The 26,021-nt window shown below is 43.6% G+C and overlaps 1 protein-coding gene across 1 annotated transcript; it reads left to right on the forward strand.

Annotated features, from left to right (window-relative positions):
* On the forward strand, positions 1-24,655 carry vax2 (ventral anterior homeobox 2). The gene is made up of 3 exons (XM_068728394.1): positions 1-1,250; positions 5,714-5,901; positions 20,290-24,655. The coding sequence occupies exons 1-3, from the start codon at positions 1,016-1,018 to the stop codon at positions 20,782-20,784; spliced, it is 918 nt and encodes a 305-aa protein (XP_068584495.1). The 5' UTR covers positions 1-1,015; the 3' UTR covers positions 20,785-24,655.
* Positions 24,656-26,021: the final 1,366 nt, after the last annotated feature.

The raw sequence follows: 26,021 nt of genomic DNA on the forward strand, positions 1-26,021 counted from the left end.
ACCACAAATACTCTCCTCACACCGTCGTCTCCGCTCCGGTCGTGTAGGCAGGGTGTTCCAGGACGCCCCGCGCAGACGTGATGGTTCTGCCGCAAAGCAAATTATAAAAAAAAAAGAAAAGAAAAGAAAAGAAAAGAGAAACAACTGACACGAGCGCTCCAGACTTTATTTGTGAGCAAATGTGACCATTTCCCATTTTCCCGACAGTCGCCCTCCTCAAGGGTTTCCAACACAGACATCTTGTCTTGTGGGCTCTCCAAAAAAAGCAGAAGACCTCCGACCCCCTTCACGTGGCCACGTCACCGCCAACAACACGCAATCACGGATCCGCAGAGGCAGTCGAGGTGACCGCGGGGTGAAGTAACAGGCTGCTGCTGCTCCGCGCACACACCGGGAGAAACTTTCTTCCCCTGGCTTGTGCCCGCTGAACTGTGACCGCTGTGCCGTGTTTATTTTTTCTTCTTCTTCTTGCGCACCGCCTCTCACTTTATTTCTACGTGGGCGAGCAGTGTGCGCGTGTATTTGTGGCACCTCCTCCACAGATCTGGTTGTCCCCCTTTGTACCTTTTTTACAAGCAGCACCATGCATTTCTTCTGCGCCTCTTGGCTACTGTAGTTGGAGCAGGATCCAGAGATTTCAACCCCCTTCCTTTAGCTGACTCTCCGCCCCCCCCTCCTCCTCCTCCTCCTCCTCCTCCTCCTCCTACCACAACCCTCCATAACTCTGTTTGGACTCCGGGCCGTGCGTCATGCCGCGACACCTGAAGCGCACCTCGGTTCCGTTGCAGGACCGCATGGTTCCTTTGTAACTGGATCTACTTTTTTTTTTTTTTTTTTTTTTTTTTCCTGGAGGGAGACAGGGGCATGCTCTCCTCGTCCCTGGAGAACACTTGCAAAGACGAGAAGAAAGTAGAAAGGCGAGGGTGAGCAGCAGCAGCAGCAGCAGCAGCAGCAGCAGCAGCGAGCCGGAGGAGGGAGAGATCACCTTAGAGAGTGCAACTTCGGCTACTTGTAGATGTTCGATCAGGCCACGACTATGGGCGATGGGAACCACCGCTGTGGACCCAACCCGCTGTGTCCGGACCGGATGGAGACCAAGTGCCGCGCCGATATGGGGAGCCGGTCCCCGGTTCAGAGCACCACTGACACCCCGGGGACGTCGGCGTCCACCCCGACGTCCTCCAGCGAAGACGGACACGACAAACTTTTGGGAGTGGACCCCGACTACTGTCGGAGGATACTAGTGAGAGGTGAGTGAACGAAAACCAAAAGAGCACCGGTTTACTCTGTGCGCCAAAAGTCACTCTCAAACTGGGAATCTGTGGGAGTTTCCAGGAAACTGGGGCTATTTTAACGGCACTGTTATTCTTTCCACAATTAAGCCATTCGCCCCGGATTAACACATTATAAAAGACGCATGGAAATGTCTCAAATGTGGGACAAAATCGTCTAAACGGGGAGGTTGATTGTGGAGTCGTTTGGTGCGTCTCCCATTTAAAAACAAACATGTTAAAACACTGCTGTAACATGGAATGAACTGAAGGAAGCTGACACTAGCACATTTAAACTTGAACGTGTCTCACACTTGGACTGATGTTGAACAATACAACACCTCTGGTGCAGGGTGGACGACACCAAAAAAAAAAGGCTCCTGCTGTGGCAACAATAGGCTACTATCACTTCCGTGATGCATAAATGATCGTAACACCAAACCACACCACACCCGTAGAGAGTCATTTAGAATAAAAGTAATTCTAATATAGAATGAAAGCACTTAAAACGTATTGTTTGGCACAATGTGTGAGCTGTGAACAACTTGGGAACATATACAATTGATTCGACAGATTAACAGTGGAAACAATGACTTAGTGTAGGAGTATTATTGGTGTCCAACATATAGTGCATGATTGTATTTAACAAGGCCTGGAAGCAGAAAACAAAACAAAGGAGAAGGGCTGAGGAGAATCAGGAGACATGTCCTCCTGTACACTGTTTGGGTTTAATCAACAAAGAAGCTGAAAAGAAGAAAAAACACCATTCAGCTCTTCATCGATAACCGCTATAAAGAGGTGTGTGTGTGTGTGTGTGTGTGTGTGTGTGTGTGTGTGTGTGTGTGTGTGTGTGTGTGTGTGTGTGTGTGTTAGGCTACTTGTCAGTAGCTGATCGCCTTTGTGTGCCAACGTTATGTTAATGGCCATCAGAATAATATTTAATTTAATATGAGGGTCCACGCCCTCCTGCTGGAGGCCTGTAGCCTCTATGTGACAGTTTAAAAAAAATAATTCAGAAAATTAAGTAAAATGTCAGCAGTTCACAATACACGTTTAAAATGGAGTGAAGGAAATCTGTTGCCATGTATTTATTTATTTATTTTAAAACAAAAACTATGTAATTATAGCAGATTTTGGAAATATATTTTCAAGTCTAAATAGCCTCAAACATTGGTATTTGTTTGCTCGTTAAATTATGGAAAAATAAGCTGCACATTAAACGTGTGTTATTTGCTTCCAGGGACGCTTAAAGGGTCCAGTGACGTGAAGAGAGCATGTATAAATCTGACTAGACCTGCAGGTTATTTGCATTAAGGACCTTCTTATTTATTATTTCAGCACGTAAACAGAAAGAGCCAGTGAGGAGGAGAAACAGAATTCTAAATATATTATTATTAGTATTATTATTATTATTTATTATTATTATTATCACGTGAGGCATGTTTTGAATCACTGTGAAGTTGAAGGAGATATTTAGTAATGATTTCCAAGAACAGAAACTCAGCAGCTTCAGTTCCACTCAGAATTCTGTTAACAAAATAAAATAAATAAAATGCAACTGGTATTTTTGTGCAAGATTTTTTTGGGTTTTTTTTTGCAGCGTAGTCAAAGTGTTCACTGTGGACATAATCAATACGCCGGGCCATCAATCCTCGCTGCGTGGATATTATGGTTAGTTTGACCCTTTTTATTGGACGTTTAGCCGCGCGGTGTCCTGTGGCATGTTCAGCAGCAGCTCGTTCAGTAAAGTGAACTCAACAACGACACAGAGAACGTGAGAGGAAGAGAGGCGCGAGGGGGGGGGGGGGGAAATTAGATTTTAGACGTGGATGCTGACAGAACGATCCTTTTAAACCGGCCTGCTTCTTAGGAGCGTCGGGCAGTGCCGGAAGTTGTCTGTAATAGCAGCTCCATGTCCTTTTTACGTTTATCATTACTATTATTATATATGTATATAGTGGTTATAGAGCTGCTGTCACCTGTGGGACAGCTCCGTATTAAATCCCTACTGCTGATCACATGCATTCCTTATGTTTGTCACATGAGATCTAGCGGGCAGGTGTTCATGTAGTCGCTGGTTAATGGCGTCCCATCAGAGGAGGACGTGGCCTGGAGAAGGATCCGGGGCTGTGCGCCGGTTTGGGGGAAGATATTTAACATTTTGTTCTTGTAGCGAACGACGCAGATTTGTTTTTGAAGCTGAGTCTGGATGAGGCCGGGGGGTCACGGAGAGGTCAGCTTGTCTGCGTGCTGTCGCTGGTTTCCTCCTCTGCTCGCCAAACGTTTCCATTTGAGCTCGTGTTTTTGTTTTGTTTTTTTGTGGTTCTGGAGCTCGCGAATAAAAATCTGTAAATTGAAATGTCTGAATTTTAGGAGGGTTTGTTGCCTGTCTGGTGAGACGTTACGCAAAGTCATCGTGCGTAAAGATGGAGGCCAGTGTTGTTGTGTAGCTGGGGCCTGCAGACCAACTGTGCATAACTCTGTGATTGATGTGGTTTGTTTCTCATGCTGGAGCAGAAACTACTGTCAGTTTTCCTGTTTAATTCTCTTCCTTTTCCGAGTTCAAATAAAGGTTGAATGAATGAATGGGTGAATTCTCATTCCTCTACACCTGCTCTATTGGCTGGGCCGGTCTATTATGTACATACGGGCTTTTTTGTTTACCTCTATATTACGACGATTTAAAAGTACATGAAGCTTTGCAGCAAGTCCAAATTTCCTTTTATAGCAAAAATAAATAAAATAAAATAAAATGTAAATTTAAGTTTGACTCTGTTAGAGGTATGGCCTTCCTATAGAAACACTATGGATGTTCGGTTCAATCAGTTTTGTTTCATCTTTAATTCAGGGCTCTTCATATTTTATTGAATTGCATATTTTATGACCTCAAAACCTTGGACAAAGAGGACGTCTTGTCTTCCATTCAATGTGATAAATAAGGACAAATATTCCCGGCCACAGTATATCCCCCCAAAAAATACAAGGATTGAACTGAAACGCGTATTTAAAACTCCAGCATTTGTTCCTTTACAGCAAAATTAAAGTAACTATTGTCATTTTATTTTAACAGTGTAGACAATAACCTGAGGGCTTCTGTGTCCAGGGCGGAGTGTAATGACCCGGATCCAGTCAGGATAGCTCTCCAGTATTTTTCATTTACTAGAACTGTTTAAATATAGGTAGGTTTTTTTTACGCTCAATTTTTTTTATTGATAAGTTGTGATTTTAAAGACATAAATATCTAAGAAATAATTACAAAAAAAAAAATCATCTGAGGTTAATACCAGATAGCCAAGAAACAAACAACCCATATATTATAAAATAAAATACAAACATAAAACACACGTTAACACCAATAAGCCTGACACTTCTATAAGATAAAGAACCCTGATTAATGAGAGTTTGTCCCCAAAACCAACACGCACCTTGTTGTTGTTGTTGTTGTTGTTGTTGCGGTTATTCTGACGCACAGGCCTATAACTTTGGAAACAGTTGAGAGTGAAGCGTTTGATTGGCTGTACGTTCTTTGTCATGCAGACAGAACTCATTGGAGAAACACTTACCGGCCCCGGACAAACGCTCGGTGCTCATCGTCACTCCGATGTAGAGACATGGGGGCAAAACTGAGCAGCATTTCTCCGTCTATGCAGCCTTTATTTTCACCGCCATTTATTTCTACAAATATTCACAATTTTCCTCCACATCGCTCCGGCTGCAGTGGCGTTGTTTCAACGATTTGAATTCTCCAGTTAGGCCCAATGAAAAGCCAAGATATTTTCAATGTTTAAGTACGCACAACTGACGCAGCCTGAGTCTACAATCACGTGCGGACCAACATTACGCGTGTAGAAATTACGCAGGCAGTGCGTGGGGGGTGGGGGGGGATTTGCGGGTTTGATTTCATGGGGGAAAATGTCAACAGCTAACATGAAAGTTGGAGTATAAACCGTGATGTGGACGAACTGTTCATGTTTGCCTTTTATTATGATCCGCTGATTTAAGCGCAATGACAGAAAAGTGTTATTTTCACCACATTTGTGAATCACGACAAAAGGGTCTTTGACCACAGAAACACAAGTGTGTTATTAACACTCCCTAGTGCTGACACACACACACACACACACACACACACACACACACACACACACACACACACACACGTTGGATGTTTATCTCAAAGACATCCATTTTCTCTTTAAAGCCATTAGCCATACTCATTCATATTTCATCTGTTTGGCTCGATGCAGGCCTATAGATTCAGTCACGTCCGTAAAGAAAGGCGTGTCCATCTGTTTTTAACCCATTGATAAAGTGATTCCATTCAGATTATCGTGAACAATAATGGTCTCAGTGGAGAACTCCGTGCCGTGGAACTGAAAACGGAAGCAGCTGTTTGGTTTTTGTTGTCTAAAGACCTTCGTTTCCGTTTTTATTCCGAACAGACGCCAAAGGCACCATCCGGGAGATCGTGCTGCCGAAGGGCCTCGACCTGGACCGACCGAAGCGCACGCGGACCTCCTTCACGGCCGAGCAGCTGTACCGGCTCGAGCTCGAGTTCCAACGGTGCCAGTACGTCGTGGGCCGCGAGCGCACCGAGCTCGCGAGGCAGCTGAATCTCTCCGAGACGCAGGTAAGGCTCTAGGAGGAAAATGCTAACGATGCTTTAATACACTTTAGATACAATGTGTCATCAACTGAGCTAACTAGCCTAGCCGCCAGTTGCTACTTCAGACCTGTAGGATGTTTTGGTAGCATATGCTAGTCACTGGCCCAGGTCAATGGGTCATTTCGAATTTGTTTTGCCTACAGTATTGATTGGGTGACAGGTGTGTTTGGGGCCTTCAATTGGCTCCTCGGCCAATCAGAGTTGAAGAGTAGAAGAGCTTGCCCCGCCCACAACCCAGCTGCCTTGAGAAACGATCACATCCGGGGCCGAAGTCGGGCTGAAGATGTTTACAATCCACAACAAAGACGTTGAATGAATGGAACCTCTGTAGCCCTTATAGGAGCATTCGCTTTACACGAGGAGCACAATAGAACATCAACAAATGACTGCGCATAATGGAACATAGAACAGACCCATCGTAAAAATATATATGTTTTTATGATGCATATGTTATTTATGTTACGTCATATTATTTTAAGCATATAGAAAGTCTCCCATAAATAAGTCACAGGGGTTTGAGCACGCGCCAAGGGCCTTACATGTGCTTGGAGCCTTCATGGCCTTACGGCTATAAGAACTAACAAATGGTGGCTACACTTACGTTAAAAAAAGATGAATACATAATAACTGTGTACGATATTCCATGTGTGTGACAGCATGCTTCATGCGTAACGGTCACATTTCGTTCCTATCTTGACAAAATATACACCGAAAGTGTTTTAACTCTTAGGCTTCTGAAATGAAAATAGTGAAACGTTTCTTTGCTTCCAACAGAAGACTCGTAACTCGTAACGTGTTTCCTTGTGTCGTGTGTTTGTGTAACGTGAAAGGAAACGTGTTGCCGTCCGGTAGATCGGCACACTGCTGATATTCTATCATCCCCGCGCGCCTCATTCAAACCTTCCTGCAGCGCCGCGAGCCCAACCCCTCCGTGTTTTTATTATGTGCGTCATCAGTTCCACACGTATTCGCAGACTATCGCCTCTATTACTGGAGCGCTGCACTGTTTTCTACGCTACCAGTGATTTCCTGTCTCGTTTATAGAAGGGCGGACTTATTCAGTAATATTGCAGTGAACAGCAGGTCTAATACGTCTAATTCATTTTTTTTTTTTTATCGAAAATAAAATTATAGGCTACTGCTCAACCATTGTAGTTTTCAACACATGGGGTCTTAACTTGACCTATAACCAATAGAGATGTGTCTTTGTCAACACGCTGTAGATTTATAATAATAGTTATAATAGCGGTGTTGCACTCTGGAAATGTCAGATTACTTTTGGAGAAAACATTCGTGCAATAAACATAAATCTTACGATCTGTGTATTATTGTACACCGTGTGGGCCGATGAATGAGGTTCTTTTTTTTTTTGTATTGCTTAAAACCTGTTGACACGTTGTCAACAGCACTGCGCCACATCTTCCCATAAGTAAATAACCAAATACGTCTGAAGCACTTATCATTAAAAATAAAAATGTATTTATGGGGTAGCCTGTACGGGAAGTTTGAGACAAGTTTTCAAAACTGAAAACCTCTAAAAAAGTAAATCCACGAATTCAAATTAAAGTAGGTCAAACTGAGCCCGTTTATTTTGATGTCAACAATGTGTGAACCAGGAGGCCTTTTGTGCTCTGCAGACTTAAACCACCTCTTGTGTAGAAAACACTTGTTGCACGAGCTTTACGCATGGACTACACCAACATGTATACCCACTCAAACATATAGTTGTGTGTGTGCGCGCGCGTGTGTGTGCGCGCGTGTGTGTGTGCGTGTGTGTGTGGTTTTTGGGAGCACAGAGCAGCCACTGTGTCCCTCGTTAGTGCTGACACTAGGGGTGTTAATGGGAGGGCCTCCGCTTCCTGCTGCTGCTGCTGAGGAGACGCTGGGCCGCAGCTGATTGGCTGAAAGAAAACTGCCTGACCTTCAAGTGAGAACAAAATGTAAATACTAAAAGTGTCCACGGTATAATGGCGTGAAACGCTGAACCCATCGCGCGGAGTTTTCTTAATGCAACGTGCTTTTAGGCGTGTGATCGAAATGCTTTTAGTTCCTCTTCTTTCTTCATATTCTCTCCTTCCTGTTCGTGGCGTTTGCATATGTTTTTTAAGCAAATGCAACATTCAAGGCTAAGCACGCTAAAAAAAAAAAAAAAAAAAAAAATCACAAAAGGAAAGATTGAGCTCCCTCTAAAGTTAAATGGGTCCTTTTTAGAGTTGTTGTTTTCTTGTTTCCCGGTGACTTAAAGTGTTTGCTGCTTCTTAGTTCGCTACTCAAGGTTTTCATGAAGCAATTTGATTTTCATGTTCAATTTGTAGAGCACTAAAGCAGCTCTTTATAGCAAACAGCTTCTATAGGCTTTCAAAAAACTAAACTCTATCTATCTATCTATCTATCTATCTATCTATCTATCTACATTGTAGTCTTTTCTAAGCCTTTTTATTTGTAATATTTCTGTAAATGCTCGCTCCTTGGCCTTTCGCTGCTGTTTTTAAAGCAACATGGTTCCTATTGAGAGTTGAACAACGGTTCATTTTTTTTTCCACTTCGTTGTGTTTGGAGGTTTGCTAAAGGGCCTGCGCGCTCGATTCCAAGGCAACAAAAGGAACCTGAAATAACTTGGAATAAGTTTTTTTTTTTTTTTTCAATGTTTTCTCGAGCGCAACAGTTGTGTCTCCTTTTTTAATTATGATTAGATTCAGGAATTGCAATCGAAACATTGTATGCACGCTGACCTGCTGATATTCTGATCATCAGCTGTTTCGTTTTGTTAACGTTTTAATGAATTAACCCGTTACATTCACATAATAATCAGCTTTACATTTCGTTGTTTATTATTGTGCCAAACTCCTACAACTCTTGTCCCCAAAACATCATCAATCTTAGATTTGAACCCAAAAAATCTGAACCATCATTTTTTTTCCTTTTTGTTTTGTGGAGTTTCCTTTGGTTTCAGAAACATTAACGCCCACAACATGATTAAAGCAAACACCTTTTATTATCAACGTCTTTCTGAACGTGACAGGCCTCTTCATCTGCGACTGAAACACAAATACTAATTACAGTAATATGGGAGATTGGATCGTTAAGTGTTTTTTAACAATGTTTGGGGATTTGGTCATTGACCCATGGAGTAACTCCAATTAGTTTGGTCAGGTATTCAAACTGATCACGCAATGAGGCAGCAGACATTGGAAACACACACACGCAAAATGCAGAAGGGGCCAAAACCATCCAGACTTTAACAGAATTACGGAAGCACTAGTGGATTATTTTAAAGACAATTTAAGATTATTATAGGACTGTTAGAAATAATTAGATCAATGTGTCTTTTAAAGTGTCTCGCCAAGACGCACAGAACTTGGATTAAACATAAACCTGAATGACATTTTGAAACTTTGCCTTTCCAAAATGTATTTCAGGCGATTTTGCCGCAACTTTTCTGTTATTTTTTTGGTCAAAAGCAGAGACTTTCTGATTTTAATAATGAAACTCTGACCATTGCGCGCACTATTTCTGCTCCAAAAAGTTTTCTCTTGATGGAGGCTCGGCGGGCAAAGACCCACAGCGTTCAATGAACGAGTCGAAATAAGAGCGAATATAATAAAACAAGTTAATAAAACCGTGAACAACCCGGTGGAGTTTTATCATCTGGCGAAGAAGAAAACAAATAAAATGCTCATCGTTTGAACTGCGCAGAGTTCATATTCAACACCATTGCGCGATCACACGCAAATATTTCAAAGTAGAAGAAGAAAAACAGACGCTTTCCTCCAAATTCTTCTTCAGATCCATGTATCATCTGGAAGCAGAGGAAGACATGCGGTTATGTTTGAACCTCTTAGCCGTGTGCAGAAGCGCGTCTTTGTCTCTTTAGCAGCTGCAGCATCGTTCGAGGAAACCTACAAGTAATCCTACCGCGGTAACGCGTTACTGAGCGACCCGTTACCGGCTCGGAGCTCTCCCTTCGTCCCGGCAGGTGGCTCCCCGCTACAGGGAAACGCAGCGGGAGGGGAAGGGAGTGCGCGCGCGCGCGCTCTCACACGCGCGCAGAAACCTTGAACTCAAACATGACAGCCCCTCAGTGAGTCTACCTCCGTCTTTAGTTTGCTCATGGACGGTCACCGATCAGACAGAGGGATGCTCAGGGATGCTCTTATTGTGAAGGTATGTTTGCACGTGGAGAAGGTTCATTCATATTTTTTGTAAATCATGCGTGAGTGTAACTTTTACTGCTAGTTTCCTGTATTTTCTGTGTAAAGAGGACATGTAATTCACCTTTTCATCTTAAACTCTTTAAGATGAACCTCTGGGTAATTAAATGAACATTTTTGGAGCTTATTGCTCCTGTTTTGTTTACATTTAGCAGAATTCCACCATCTAAAAATGTGTCAAACTACTTCCTTTTTCCTTCTTTTTCCTTCTTTTTTTTTTTGCATGAAAAAGACAAAAGCGTTCACACATTCCTGGACGTGTCCTGTCTGCTCCGACAGGTTTGACAGCGTGACTTCAGGAGGCTTTTTTTGGGACACCCTCCTGTGTGGTCACTTTAAGCTCTTCCACAGTCCCCCCCCCCCTGAGTCGAGTGCAGCTGACGTATACGCTGCCATTGTATCGGCCTATTGTTGTGCGCCGCCCTTCCATGGAGAAGCTATGGCTTTAATGGTCTCCGGGCTTTGTTGAACTGCTTTTAATCCTGCAGCAAATGGGAGAGAGCTACAGTGATGGAAACACGGGTAATCTCTAATGTAAAGCTTGAGGGAACAATGCAACGATGTGAGCAAATGTTTGCATTTGTTGTCCTTTTTTTTTTGTCGCAGCTGTTTGAGAGAATGATCCAAGATATAAAAATATGAATTCATAAATACATTGGGGTGTGGTTTCTAATCACACAAACATACAATTGGCTACCAAGGTGATAAATTCCCCTTTTTAAATTAAATTGAATGAGCTGTATTTACTATATGTGGACGACCACAACTTTACCACGCAGACCCTGGTGTGTGTGTGTGTGTGTGTGTGTGTGTGTGTGTGTGTGTGTGTGTGTGTGTGTGTGTGTGTGTGTGTGTGTGTGTGTGTGTGTGTGTGTGTGTGTGTGTGTGTGTGTGTGTGTGTGTGTGTGTGTGTGTGTGTAGGTCTGTTTGCAGGAGGACGGAGGGAAAAAAGTTAAGCAACTTGAGCTGAAATCCACAGTTTGGTTGTGAAGTTTACCGTCAACAGAAACTCTGTTTCATTTCAGTGTCTAAAACTTCCACTTTTTGGCTCAAGAACTAAACTAAAACGATGCACCTGCTCTTAGAATGGAGACATTTTATAGGAATGTATCGCACTCAAAGAGACCAATACAAGAAAAGACAGAAGAGTTTTTTTAGACCTTTTACTGATTTACCTGCTGAAAACCCATTTTTCGTTGGTGTGCTTGTGTAACAGGTGCTCAAGTCACCTGAGATCAGCGTCCCACTTGCTCTCATGTTCCGTCTGCTTTCTCTTTGATACCAAACGGCCCGGAGCTCAGTGTAGTGACGCTTCTCGTAGCTGACTTCTATAGATTCTTGTTGCTTCGTGGTTTTCTATAACTCAGAGAGGAGGTTTAGAAGTAGAAAAGAAAACGTGTTGTTATTGTTATGAGAGTAAGGCTCTAAAAAACAACAATGCGCTCCTTATTTTGACCTCTTAGCAAACCCTGTAAGTCTAAATTCCCCGTTAAGAAGTTACACCTCTGCTTGTGCAACTAGTCTCAGATTGAAACTAGAAGCAATTGTGTGAATTAAGGGGTTATTGTAGTGGTAAATGGACACAGAAGACGCACAAGAAAAGACTCTGTTTGGTACCACGTATTGTAGGAAATCTGTGTTTTCCACATGACAAGTAGTGTCTATGTGTCTGCGTACGGTGAATGTCCCCGTTGTGCGCGGTGACGCTCCAGACAGACGTCGTCTGGCCACTTGTCTGGAGCGTGGAGGAGCCGGCCGTGACGAATGGCTGTGCCGATGTAGCAGAGAGGAGGCGGCACAGTACGGGGATTGTCCAAACACTCTAGAATAGAGAAAGAGATAGGAAGGGACACAGACAGACAGACAGACAGACAGACACTGGCTGCTTTGTGCTTTCAGTTGAAATGTTTGCTTGTGTAGAGAAACAAACTCTTTCCTCTTTGCTCCGCGGTGACCTAAAGCGAGAGCGTCATCCTCAGAACGGGAACTGTAGTCCGACTGGCTCACGGTCAGGAAGAAAACCTGCGAGGCTCTGATTTTATCTAATCAGTTGATTGGGTAATCAGGAGGACATATTAGCAATTATCTCCTATTTGCCTTTGTCCTTAATCACTCTCTCAATCTGAATTGACTTGTTTCATCAGCTTCTGGTAGAGTGTGTGTGTGTGTGTGTGTGTGTGTGTGTGTGTGTGTGTGTGTGTGTGTGTGTGTGTGTGTGTAATTTTCCAAACATACAGAGGACCGTGTAATCCTTCAGCTGCCGTGAAAACAGGAATATCGGCCACACTGGAGACGATAGGTTTTCACTCAACTGACTGTAACTGTCAGGTGAGCCAGCGGAGACCAGCCGTCCTCCCTGAAGCAGGAAGTGCAGTCAACCTGCTTCAAGTTAAGTTGATAATAAGCTTGCAAGGCAACGTTACAGACGTCCACCGGTGAAGTTTTCCACGACCTTCCACTCGACCAACTGCAAAGCCGATGGCGTCCTCGCAGTCGCCATGTTGCAGACGATATAATCCACAAGCTCTCGAATATCCTCGTTAATTGCCTTTTTACTGACAATAATCTCTTCCAAGGCAATTGTTGTCACCGTGTCTTGAAAACTCATCCCTAAGATAAAGTGAAGCTCGACGAGTCTCCGTCCATAGCGGTCTACAACCAGGGACAGGTGGAGACTGGATCCACGAAGGAATCAAAACGTGGGAACGATCAAATCTAATTGAGGTAACGCATATTATTCGATGCGCATAAATTTGGAAATCGTGTCCTCAATATGTGTTTTTCATCTCTCTATGGCTTCTACCTCAGCTTCAAATTCAACCTTTACTTCCCCCCCAAAAAAAGCCTTTTCATAGTGAACATCAGAAAACCAAGAATTGTCAGGAAGAGCAACAGACGGACATGTAAAAGATGTACCGAAACAAAGTAGAGGAATAAAAGCGTGGCATGCATTTCAATTATGAGGCAGCAGAATTGTGCAAGCGTCCTCGTTTTTTTTTTTTTTTTGCTTTTGCCAGCTGTGACAAAATCAAATGTGATTTCTAAAAGGACAAAAAAAACCAAAGGCTAGACGCTTTGTCATTTTCTTGGCCGAATGTGATTCGAGTGACTGCGGGGTGACATCCAAGAAAAATCATGGACCATATTCAAACCCCTGCTGATTCCTCCTGCGAACGAGCGCCGCACATCTCCTAACATTACGGTACGAGAAGGAAGGACGGCGAAGGCTGCCATCTAGACCTGGTGGGGTTCACTCGGGCGGAGAATGGGCGGAGGGGGGGGGGGGAAGGGAGGGGTAGCGGGGGAGAGGGAGAGGTGGGCCTGATAACAGTCCCAAGTGCTTTTGCGTTAAGGAGGATTAGGCAGCCATATCTACCAGCGATTCTATAAGACGGGGTTAACCCCTGGCTGAACCTGGCCGGACATGTGCTGCAGTGATGGAGGACCACAACGGGTTTATTCGGGCAACGTTTGACAATGGAGGGGGCGGGGCTTCGAGGCTTTAGGGTCGGGTAAAATGTGATGGTGGTGGTGGTGGTGGTGGCACAGGTTTGAGGGTTTCTGTGTAAGATGTATGGAAATGACTTGAGGAGCAGAGCCAGGCTGTTGGTGTGTCACATGACCGTTTGTCATCTATGGTTTTGCAATCCTAATACTGATGGATTGGGGGGGAAAAAAACAACAACAAAAACAAAGAAAGATTTGGGTCAGTTTGTACAGTTTCAATGCTGCTTTAAAACCAACTCCACAATGAGTATATAATTTGAGCGTAGAAATACTTAAAGCAGATTATTCCTTTTAAAAATCCCAGAAACAATGCTCAGGTCAAGCCCTCTGTCCCGTGTTGTACTATAACCTGAATAGTTCTTTGAATGGTGTATTTAATCACAACAAAGTTGGAAAAAGATCTTCTCAATGTGTGAAGTCAGACAAATGTCAGATGACCGGTTAAAGTGGAATTGTCCGAAGCGGTCTCCTGTAATTGGCGCCAGCATCGTTAATATCATCTCTAGGAGTTGTGAAGAAAAGACGGATGTGTTGCTCCATCGCACACAATTGAGTAAGTCATTGGCTCCGCCCTTTTTTTGCTTTTTTGGTTTCTTCAATAACGGCGCAGCTCGAACACACACACACACACACACACACACACACACACACACACACACACACACACACACACACACACACACACACACACACACTGGTTTCCATCGGTGCGTTACATTACATACAGTCGAGCATCCACTGGTGTGTTACGCACAGTTTGAATGGCCGCCGGTCCGCCTGGTACAGTATACTCGGTGGAAAAAAAAAAAAAGTTTCCATTGTGTGCCGCGGCTCATCACATGCCTGGGATCAGGGGGTCTGAACCAGGGTCACAGCGGGAGCACCGGGCTGCAGGAGGGGTCATGGAAAGTGTGAAAGACTGTCACCAAGTGTCCTTCTTAAAGACTTTACCGTCGCAATCCTGCATTTAAATCTGCATTGTACAGCCGGGCGGTGGGACGTTATGTCACATGATGTGTTTTAGTTAATGCCCTCCATCGACCTATAGCTTGGATCAGTTCAGCTTTATTGCATCCAGTAAAGTGATTAAAAAAAAAAAAAAAAAAGCTGAGTGATAGATGTACACGAGACGGAATTATAGAAGCATCTAAGTCAACAAACATCGTCTTTGTTCCAACTTTTAACATGGTGGGACGAAGCTCAGCTGATTTATTGTATGGACACATATGGATGCCCGGTTGATCCGTACACTGGGTCTTGATCAGGCTTAACCTTTCTACCTCTAGCCCAGATCACCTCCGCTTCTCTCTGCAGCTGTCTGGAGTCACGGCGCAGGCCTCCGATTGGCTGAACTCCGGCCCACTGCTCTGTGTGTTCATGCGTGTCGGCCTGATCATCTCTTCCCCCGTCCTTTGAATTTACCCCGCCCTGCAGACGTTTACCCCCCCTACCTTGTTGTCTTCATCCTTCATCTGGCCCAGAGACCCCCCCCCCCCCTCAGCTGCTGCTTGCTTCCTTATTGTGATGTATTTCCAGATGAGATGAAAGACGGTTTCATTTGATAGTAGGAGTGGAAAATGGGTTCATTATTTCCCTTTTTTAAAAACATTTTTTTAATATGTTTTTATGTTGTTGTTTTTTTCCTCAACACACTAGACTCCATTCATTGACCTGTAACGATAAGGTGACAATGAATGAATGAAGTCAACGCAGCACAGTCACAAAGTGCCTAACATGCTCGCCATGGAATAAAACAAAACCATGTTAGGGAACGGTCAGCGAGAATTCAATGAAATACAAAAATTATGGAAATACCAGTCAATACAGGTAGATTATTATTATTATTATTATTATTATTATTATTATTATTATTATTTAAATGTGGCAGCTGACCTGAGAGTGAGGGGGCTCCACTGTGCTGGAGCTAAAACATGATTTGTCTTGAACAAAGATCACAGAGCTTTGTGTAATCAATAAGATTGATTGCTATTAAATCCTATTTTAAAACGTTCACGTTCTCTTTCTGTAAATATACACACATTTAAACCGCTTCTTGTGTTCCTCTTTATATAGTTCTCCAATCATTTAAATGCAAAGTAAGGACACCAACACTCCTGCTGCTTTTGCGAATCATAAAAATGTAATTTGACAATTATCAAAACATAAGAAATCACAGTCTTTAAGATGCAATTTACACAGAGAAATTCACTAAATCCACAGCTGTCTTAAATTACAAGGCTGGTTGTAATATAGAACTCTTCTAATTCTTAAAAAATCCCATCAAAAGACCAAAACCAGCAAAGAATTGATCCGACTATTACGCCAAAGCCTGATCTATTGTATTCCTTTGTGCCACAGAGCTCAATGATAGAAACACATTAATGTGTCACACCGTTGCACTGTTCTGCTGCTGTAAATACCCACGAGAGCACCAAATGTGTATTCATCCGCAGGTGAAAATAGTCCCCAACAAATGCACTATTCTCTCCTGTTTGAGTGCTAAAAACTACAGTTACAAAAGAGGACGACCACCATTAAAGGTGTTGTTGACCTAAAAACACAATGACACAGATGCTTATGTCGGATCCAGGTCTCCCCCCCCCCCCCCCCAAGTCTCAGTCCTAACTTCTTCACCCAGGCTCTGCGCCCCGGCCTCGCCCCCCGGTAGACCAGAGTGCAGCGGGGCGGGTAGCAGAGGGCGAGTCCGGGGCAGATGCAGGTCAGGCCAGATCCAGATCTCCCTCGGTAATCTCTGCCCCAGCTCTGAACCCTGGATCCCATTAAAAAGGATTTACATCCAATAGTGTAGATGTACCAAAGGCAGCTTTGCTTTCTTCTCTTCCCATCATTTTTCCACCTCTAATAAAATCCCAGTAAACCCCCCCCCCCCTCCCCCCTCCACCAATGGATAGGAGGACTGCGATGTGGACAGAGGACCGAGCCACACCCACAGCACGGGGATAACAGGAGAGGGATTGGTGGGGAGTTTCATCTGTCGTGAAAGCTTTTAACGGGATGTGGGTGTTTGGCAGGCGGTGGCGCATGAGTAAAACTCCAAGAGAGATTTTTACAGAGGCGGTGTGTGTGTGTGTGTGTGAGCTAACGAGGAAGAAATACAGAGGCAGCTTCAGAGATCATTTCTGCTGCTTTACTCCAACCTCCTGTCCCCCCTCCCTCCCCCGCTACCCCTCCCTCTGTGCCTCTTTTGGATTTTTACAGTAAGACTTGCTAGCGTCAGTATTCCTCTCTGAGCTGCTGGATCCTCTCCGATCCCATTATTTGTGTCATGGTCAGTAGTCGAAACTATGATCTCACTTGGCCTGGCTGCCCGTTGAGCCTGTAGAGTGCAGTGATACTATAGTTATCAGCAGCCAGCCCGATTACCTCCACACAATCGACCGCCATGTTTGGCTTCTAACTTATGCCACCCGATTAGGCGAGCCTCCTCGTCACTGTTTTAGAATATGAACTGGTGCCAGCAGCACGAAGGTGCGGCGGTGACACGCTACAGGTGAGAGACGAGAGAAGAAGAAGAAGAAGAAGAAGAAGAATCCCCAGGAAGTAGTTCTCCTGGTGCAGTGAGGCGGAAAGTAAGTCCGGCTTTCATGCAGGAGACCAGAACCATCACAGACTCTGCTCAACTTTATTCATAAAGCACCTTTCAGACAATCGTGCTGCACAGAGCGAGATTAAAACCGCACAGATTAAATTAAATAAAATATAAAAAAAATAGGATGAACAAATATATTAAAATATAATTAAATTAAAAAAATAATTAAAATAGAAACAAAATTAAATCAAAATATAATTAAAATAAAATAATAGACAGCAATAAAATTAAACAATAACAATTAAGATGTTTAACTAAATAAAATTCACTAAGATTGATAGAAAATAGATCTAGAATCAGTGTTTCTCACCTCAGGACCTTTTCCTACCGTAACCAAGTGTTTTTAGTTGATTAACATTAAATGGATCAACCACAGTTAAGTTGCCAAAACCTTAATCTTTCACATTAACATAACAAACGGCTTTGCCAGACTTTTAGATGTGACAGGCTTGTTGGTTCTGTGTTGTGAGGACTGGTTAACGTTGGAGCATTTCTATTGAAAAGTGCCCACGTTGTTCTGCACTCTGTCAAACACACAGCGAGTTATCCTGGCGTCTCACCCTTTTGACCGTTATTTACCACCGCTCCAATGAAAGCGCAGCTCTACAGCAGACATTTTCATTGCAATTTCAATTCAATTCAAGAGAAACTCCTGTGAAATTTGAGCACTTTCAGCCACGCGCTTCTAAAGGCGTTCTCCTCACGGCTTCTGCAGCACCGTCCACGATGATTACCGAAAAGAGACACGAAAAGTAGTGAGCCGTGCAGAATGCCAATGATTTAGCATTCCCCAGATGTCAAAGTTTAGTTGTACCGGTCTAACTCTAACCCTGAACTAGAAGAACTAATTCAGAGTGTGTTTGGAAATTTGTAGTCTGTGAAACTGAGACCTTAAAGTCTTTCCATATCCCCAAAACGATTGTTTTCCCAACACCGATACCAGGATCTCGACCCACAAAGGCCCATTAACAGAGCAGTCGTACTGATTAGTGTGTGTGTGTGTGTGTGTGTGTGTGTGTGTGTGTGTGTGTGTGTGTGTGTGTGTGTGTGTGTGTGTGTGTGTGTGTGAGAGACCTTAATGGAGGCTTCATACATTACTCGTTTATTTGCATTTACTGACGATCATGAATGATTATGAAGCTTCAAACGACCGACCCTTCACAGGCTTACGCGTTTCTGCTGCTGCTGCAGGAGTTCCCTTTAAGTCGTCAGCTTCCGATCCCCACGTATCGGGGATTAGATTAATGGATTTCTCCGAAGAATCGCGAAGAGGCTGGTGGACAGTCTGTCGTGTGCGTAAATAACTTTCACTGGAGTGTTGGGTAAACGTACGTAGTGGACGAGATAAACGCAGCTGTTGTGTGGTGTGACGCGTTTCATCTGTGGAAACGTTTGTTGTCTTCTTTGACAGATTGACAGATTTAATAACTGTAGTTTTAACGCACTTTAATCAACGTCACGATGACGATACTTCCTGGTTTTCAGATGCGATTGAGCTAACCAATCAGAAGCTCGGAAGATAAAACTTAATCTAAAATGCCCCAAAAATCACTGATTCTCGCCACTCAATGGGACCATTTGCTCGTTTTCTGTTTTATTTAATTCTTTTTTTTTTTAATAATTGAGGATGTTTGAGTTGGTGGAACGAATCAAGACATTTGGAGATATTATACTTGCGCTTCAGGGAATCAGGATGAGCATCATTTCCCTGTTTTATGACGTTGTTTGATGACGAAAGCGATGACGATCACTGGCGTCGGAACTAATGTAAATATTTAACTCGGCCTACTTATCATGCATTCCCTTATGAAGCAGGTATGAAAAATGGGTTGCATCTTTTTGTGAGTGATTTTAAAACACAATTGTTTTTAATTGTCATCAAACTTTAACTGCGTATCATAAGACGGCAACTAGATGAAAGCGCTCCAGTACGGCCCAGAGCCCAGCAGAGCCAGGATGCCGTAGTGAGTCTGCAGTGAAACTCGGTCAGGACGGTATACATCTTTCATGCGTGTGATTCCTCTCAGAGGTGGCTCTCCGTGCAGCGATCCGCCGTGACCCCGGCGTGCCCCGCAATCGGCATCCCACCAAGGGCCCCCGCGACTTCACCGGCACGCCATACATTAAAGCTACGCCGCGCTGCATCAATTAAACAAGCCGAACAAGGACGGGCAGAGTTCACGGAGCTTCTCCTCCATCCGCTGCCGGTGGCGTGACGGCCCGTGTGGAGAAACTCTTAAAGGTCTTTCTGCCGTGAGAGAAGGCGACGTCGCAGATTATGACATTTTCTTTTTGTTTTACATCTTCACTTGATTTATGGTGCATTTGCATACTTCTGTTCCCCATCTTCTAAAGCTGTATTTACACTTCTGCACACGTACTATTCCCTCTCTGCTGCATAGCTTTGATATCACTGTCCCCCGTCCTCTTATGGCCTTGTCCGCCGTTCTTAGCCTCACTTGGAAGTGTGAGAAGAGGTAGAGTGCATGGGACCGACCGTGATCAAATGTGCAGAGGGATAAAAACAAAACAAAAACAACAGTCGATCCAATGGCTGGTGCCAGGGGGATTACGGCATCTCTGCTTGTTCTGCACGGATTAATGCGTGTATGAGCGCTTTAGCGCTAAGGTGTTGCGTGCTCTCGGAGCACGCTGCAGCAGAGATGTGCATCAAGCAAGAGGTCACAAAGAAGTCAGCCGCACGGGTGTTCAGCCTGTGCGAACGTATCAACTTTTTTTGGGCACGTAAAGAGGATGGTGTCAGGGCGGGTTAGTGAAAGATCGGTGATCTGCACACGTTATAATGTTAAATAGAAGAAAACGATGTGAATAGTTCATGAGTTATGGATCGCTGTTAGCAGGAGAAGCTTTGTGGTGTGATTTTTAAGAACAGGGAATAACTTTACAAGAACTTAAAAAAAACTTCTGTTTCATTTCATTTCTGATTTCACCGATTCTACCGCTGACAAAGTGTTTGTTTGGGTCAAAACTGATCGAGTGACTCTTCCCTCCTGCTCGTTTCAGGTCAAGGTTTGGTTCCAAAACCGGCGGACCAAGCAGAAGAAGGACACCACCAAGGATTCGGACAAACGCTCGTCCTCCTCAAACGAGTCGCTGGCCACCTGCAACATCCTGCGCCTCCTGGAGCAGGGCCGCCTCCTCTCGGGCCCCGTCCCGCAGCCGAACTCCCTCCTGGGGCCCCCGCATCTGGCGAACGGCTCCCTGCTGAGCAGCCCGGGCGGAGGCTCCTCCACCTCTCCGGGGATCAGCAGCAGCACTCCTCCCAACTCCCTAGCAGGGGGGACGTTCGGGCTGTCGCTGCCCTCGCTGGGCGGCACCCCGCCCTCACCGCGCCTGGGCCTCCCGCCGCCGCACTCCCTCTGCTTCTCCATGCCGCTGCTGGGGGGCGCCCATCACGAACTGACATCCGCCTACGGCTGCGGCTCTTCAGCGTTCGAGCCGTACATGCGGCTGGACAGGAAGGAGGCAGATCTGGGAGGGAAGAAGACGGTTTCTTAAGTTAACGTGTCCCTCTTTTAGGACACCGGAGGGACTGGGACTCGTCTTGGATGGAGGGCGTTTCTTCCTTAGATGTTCGCTCTGCAGCCTGTTTGACATTTGAGCAGTGGGGGGGGGGCCTGGATCATGAGAAATGTGGAAAAAGGAAGAGACCAGGTTCCGTGTGGCACCATTTTGTGCCACAGAACTGTTGGGAACACAAAATGGTGAAAAAGAGACTCAACCACATAAAAAAAAAAAAAAAACGGAAAAAAAACTTGTGATTTTTTGCAAACATGCCGTGTGTGTATGTTTCACAGGAAACCTGACAGACAGCTGTTTTTATCACCACTCTCTTCGCAGTGGTTTCAAGTGACTCTTCACTTTTTGTCCAGTGTGTGTGTGTGCGTGTGTGTGTGTGTGTGTGTGTGTGTGTGTGTGTGTGTGTGTGTGTGTGTGTGTTTTTCTCTCTATACAGGCCTTCATTTACTGTTCAGGAAAAAAAAATAAAAAATACTTGACATAGATAGTTCAGATTGAATCGGAGTCTGGATGAGGAGAGACAGCAGTTTGTACACATTTCAGTACAAGTGGCCATGTTTGACTTTTAGTTGATGTGCTATCACAATATGGAAGAAACACTGAAAAAAAAAAAAGAAAAAGGAAAAAAGAATCGTAGCATTTAATATCAGTCTGTTTGGTGTCCAGCAGTAGCTTTTGTAAATTCTTTATTTGGTTGTGTTCGTGTGAAATAATCTGTGGTAGAATCTGGACAAATGGTGCAAAAAAGAATCACATATCTAGATCCGATAGTTTAATATGACAGAACATGAGAGGAATGCCGGGTAGACTCTGCCAAAGCAGTTCTGGACGAGGAACCCAGATGAACTTTTCACTCTTCGATCCACTGAAGCGTCTTTTAAGAGACGCTCCTGTTAGATGAGACTCGGTGTGAAGAGTTTTTGAAACCAGGTTTTTTTTTTGGGGGGGATTCTTTTATTTCCAGAACCCAACTTGTGAAGGAGCTCGACACTCGACCCAGAGGTTTCTGTTCTGCATTTAGTTTTATCAGTGTGGTTGAGTCTAGAGCTGCAACGATTAGTTGATTAATCGATTAGTCCATCGAAGGAAAATTTGACTATTTTGATACTTTTTTTTTTTCAAGCAAAACTACCAAACATTCCAGTTCCAGCTTTAAAAAAAACCCCTTTAAACAAGTTGCTGTAACTCAGCTCAGCATCTGACAAATTGTGATCTTAACTTTTTCTTTTTTTTAACGTTTCACAGACTAAACGATTAATCGATAATGAAAATAATCGTTAGTTGCAGCACTAGTTGGCAGTGAGCCGTGACACTAGTAGGATTTGCTGCTGTTTTACCCCCCCCCCCCCCCCCCACCAACACTCATTTCTCTTGTTCATAAGTTGCCCAATTTATGGTTTGCAACAACATCATAAGTATCCGTAATCACAAGAAATGTATTTTTACAGGAAACTCTCACCTGTGTGCACAACGCTTAGGATGCAGCATCACATGTGACAAGTTGTATTTGTAACGATAATTTATTTTTCTTTAAATTGGTATTTGTGTTTGCGCCATGTTTACCCTTCTTGATGTGTTATGATGACTCTCGGCTCGCCCTCCTGTTAGACTTCAGCTCGTCTTCATCAAAAGGATTTTCTCTGCTTGCCCCTCATTGAAAGCACTTTATGTTTGTAGGTTTTTATTCATCCTCCTGTATCCCCCCCCCATTAACTCCCTATTGAGACTGAAAAACCTCCCAGCTTTGCTGAAAGTCAGGGTTTGGAGTCAGTTTATTCTTAGAATGGTGTTTTTCACAATTTAAATGTCTTTCAGCTACATTCATTTACAGGAATAGATTGCTTTGAACCTTTTAAATCGACTTCAGGATCTGAAAAACGGGCCACTTTGAGACATTCTCTGTGGTTCAGAAAATATACATTACATTCATGCAGGACAGGCTGAAGAAGGAAAGAAACAGCTGTAATACCCCCCCCCCCATATGATGCCATTTTTTTTTTTTCCAGGTTTCCTTGTCCAAAGAAAATCAAAACTCACCTGCGAGAACCTGCGCTTCCCGGAACAGTTTGCCCTCAATTTGTGTGTGTCAGATGAGCTCTCGTCTGTTTGCCGCCCTTCGTTCTCACCTCTTATTTCCCCCACGTGTCTATTCATTTCTAGGTTGCCTCTCATTGTGAGGATTAATACGTTTTCCCTTTTTTTTCCCTCCCACGCTCGCTGAAGGTGACTCGGCACCTATATTCTTCTTTCTTTTTTTTTCTCTCTCTCGTGACCACCGATTTCAAAAGCCGCTCACTAGTGAAGGCCTGGCTCCAGCTGAAGCCGCGGCGCATGTTCCCAGCTGCAGGTAACCGCACGGAAAGGTCTCTGACCTCAGCCTATGAAGACAGCCGGGCGGCTCTCCGGGCCTTTTTGCACCCGTGTAGCGCCGGCTGCTAGCAGGTGATTTGTTGTTGTTGTTGTTCAGGCCCCACCAGTGCTAGCGAAAACCCCTGTTATCCACTCACGGCTCTTTGCAGCGGCGCACCTATGCTGTTGTTGAACACTGTATTATTGTCTATAAGCACCATCCATAATTCACAAGCTGCGGCATGAAATATTAAGCGGAGAGATGGAGCTGAGAGGTCAGGAGTCGTGCTTCTCATGTAAGGCCGCTGTAGCCTTTCACGAACCCGTTTTTCTTTTTTTTCTCTTTGCTCGCTGTGAGGCTCCTTTGCTTCGTTGCTAAGTTGCTTTCCTGTTGCGCATTTAAAGCAAAACACAGTCTCAGTTCCCCCCCTTTTTTTTTTCCAGAATATTAAACAATTTTGTTGCATGATTTAGAGCTGTGCAAAATAGTAGATAAAAGCGCTCTAAAACTGCTGTCCAATCTTTCTCGATTGATCCCATTTTCAGTTCATTGTCAACGTGACGGGAGAGGATTGTACTTCTACAAACAGCGTTTCCCTCGACATTCCGAATCAGCACTGGCTCCATGTTCTGTCACTGTACGGTGGTGTTTCGTAATGTAATTCTGCAGTTACTGTATTGTGCGCTCAGTCATTTAGAGGCTACCGAAGAGCAGCTAGGCGGAGCTTGATGGAGGAGGAGGAGGAGGAGGAGAAGTGAAATGCCACTCGTCTTTCAGCAGAAAGAAGCTTTGTGAAGCCTTGCGTCTGTTAAACAAAGCCTTTTGTTTTTTTTTTATTATTTTCTCGTCGGTTCTTCTGCAGTTTCTCCTCGTTCCAGCTGAGTGGAAATGTTGCTTTTGTTGTGTGCAATGTGTGACATCTTGCACTTAGGTTACCACCTTCTCAGACGCATTCAGGGCCTTCACGTGGCTCTCACTACGGCGCATCGCGAGTGTTTCTGATGGGTAACGTCCTTTGAGATTGTGTGGAAATGTTCCTTTATTTCAAAAATGACGTCTGCTTTGTTTGGTTTTTTTTCGTTGTTTTTTTTCTTTCTTTCTTTATGCACAGCCAAGGTCCTGCATAGACCATAACGTCTTTTCTTTAAGCAGTAAAAGTTACTTAATGGCACCAGCTACTACTTATGATGAACAAACGCTATGTACATAGATATAAATTTATATATGAATATATATAAATGGGTCTTTGCACAAGTTATCTCCATGTCCGCTCCATGTGATTTTAACAGGAAAAAACAAAATGCGACTGAAGATTCTGAAAAAAAAAAAAAAGACTTTATATATGCTTTACAATTCTTTGTCTCATTAACATTTTGCACTTATTTAAAGAGGCTTACTTCTGGTTCTGGGCTGACAGAGCTGTTTTCACGCTCGGCCAAGATATTGTACAATATGTATATGTATTTTTATTCATATGCATATAAATATATGTCTATGTAATTTGCCTCCTGTGTTCTGTTTTCTTCATTTTCTCACCTGCGTCAAGGCCCCGGAAACTGAAATCTGAGATGAATCTTTTGGAGGGATATCTAGTGAAAACATGAGTTTCTGCTTGTTAAATCGGTCAACAGAATGTAACGAACGTGACTGACATCTGCACGTCTGAGCTCCTTTCTGTTCGCACTGAGGGTTTTGGGCGGGCCTTTGCTCGCTCCAAGCTTTATTAAAAACCTTGGAGTCTTTGTCCTCCCCGTCAGCGTGGCAAAAACATCAAGGCAGTGGACATTTCACCCTTTCAGCTCTCTCTCTGCGGAGGCTTTTAAATACTTTTAATTCTGTTTTGGTTTGGTTGGTGGCAAACAAAGACTGAATTGATGTGCCCTTGGGATATTAATTGGAATATGAGACTATCAAAATATGTGAAATGACTCTGGCTGTTCAGCCTAATGTCTGTCAGTAATGAATCTCATATTTACAAGAAAAACACATTTTATTAGAGTTTTGTGTAAGAACGCTTTATACAGGAATGCTGGTGAAACTAAGTTTGATTGACTGCATATGAAGTGACACAAAGAGGCAAATATTGTACTTTTTATTTAATAACTTTAATTGCTTTGCAGATTCAGATTATTAATACAAAATAGAATCAATGAATACATTTGTATGTATTTTTATTGGCTAAGATAAGACTCTAAATTGACAAGCTACCCAGCAGTATGAAGTAGTTAATGGTTAGCACCAGTTTACCAAGTGATGAACACGTTAATGCATCAATAATTATAATCCAATATTCTGAAATGGTACTTATACATTTCTATTTATGTATTTTTTTAAAAATATTTTTTTACTTTTCTTAATGCAGGACTTTTACTTGCAACAAAGTATTTGTACACTGTCGTATTGCTACTTTCAATTAAGTAAAAAGTGCTTCTTCCACCAATGCAAAGCCCTCAACACTCTGGGTCTCCATGGCTAAAGGCCTGCATGATGCAGCACCTGTCAATGTTACCTGTTACCTGGACTGACACAGGAGGGATGCTGGCTGCGTGGTGTTCAATGTCTTTGTATAAAAGACAAACCACAGTTCAGCTCACTGATTTAAACCTTTAGATGTTTTAAAAAAAAATCACATTTTGATGATTTCCAACCAAAACTCTCCAAATAATGTGTCGATTACGAATAATCGGCAAGGAGAGAACAAGTATAGGTTTTGCTTAGCTTTAAAAGTAACGTCTATCCCCCAGACTTCAGCGAGGGGCACTTTTCCAAGCTGGGACAATTGATCTGCAGGGTGCCAATTATAGTGATTGGCACCTTTATTTGAGCGAGGAAAAGGCGAGAGGGCCGGCAGAAAGGAGACCAGATG

The sequence above is a fragment of the Cebidichthys violaceus genome, unplaced genomic scaffold (assembly GCF_023349555.1).
Source record: "Cebidichthys violaceus isolate CVI_PGR_0920_01 unplaced genomic scaffold, fCebVio1.0.p SCAF_41, whole genome shotgun sequence".
NCBI classification, from domain to species: domain Eukaryota; kingdom Metazoa; phylum Chordata; class Actinopteri; order Perciformes; family Stichaeidae; genus Cebidichthys; species Cebidichthys violaceus.

What these genes read in the sequence shown, in the direction of transcription:
- vax2 (XM_068728394.1), top strand. Translation starts at nt 1,016, where the DNA reads ATGTTCGATCAGGCCACGACTATGGGCGATGGGAACCACCGCTGTGGA. An exon ending in TCGGAGGATACTAGTGAGAG is followed by an intron (nt 1,251 to 5,713) that starts GTGAGTGAACGA and finishes TATTCCGAACAG; the next exon opens with ACGCCAAAGGCACCATCCGG. An exon ending in TGAATCTCTCCGAGACGCAG is followed by an intron (nt 5,902 to 20,289) that starts GTAAGGCTCTAG and finishes TGCTCGTTTCAG; the next exon opens with GTCAAGGTTTGGTTCCAAAA.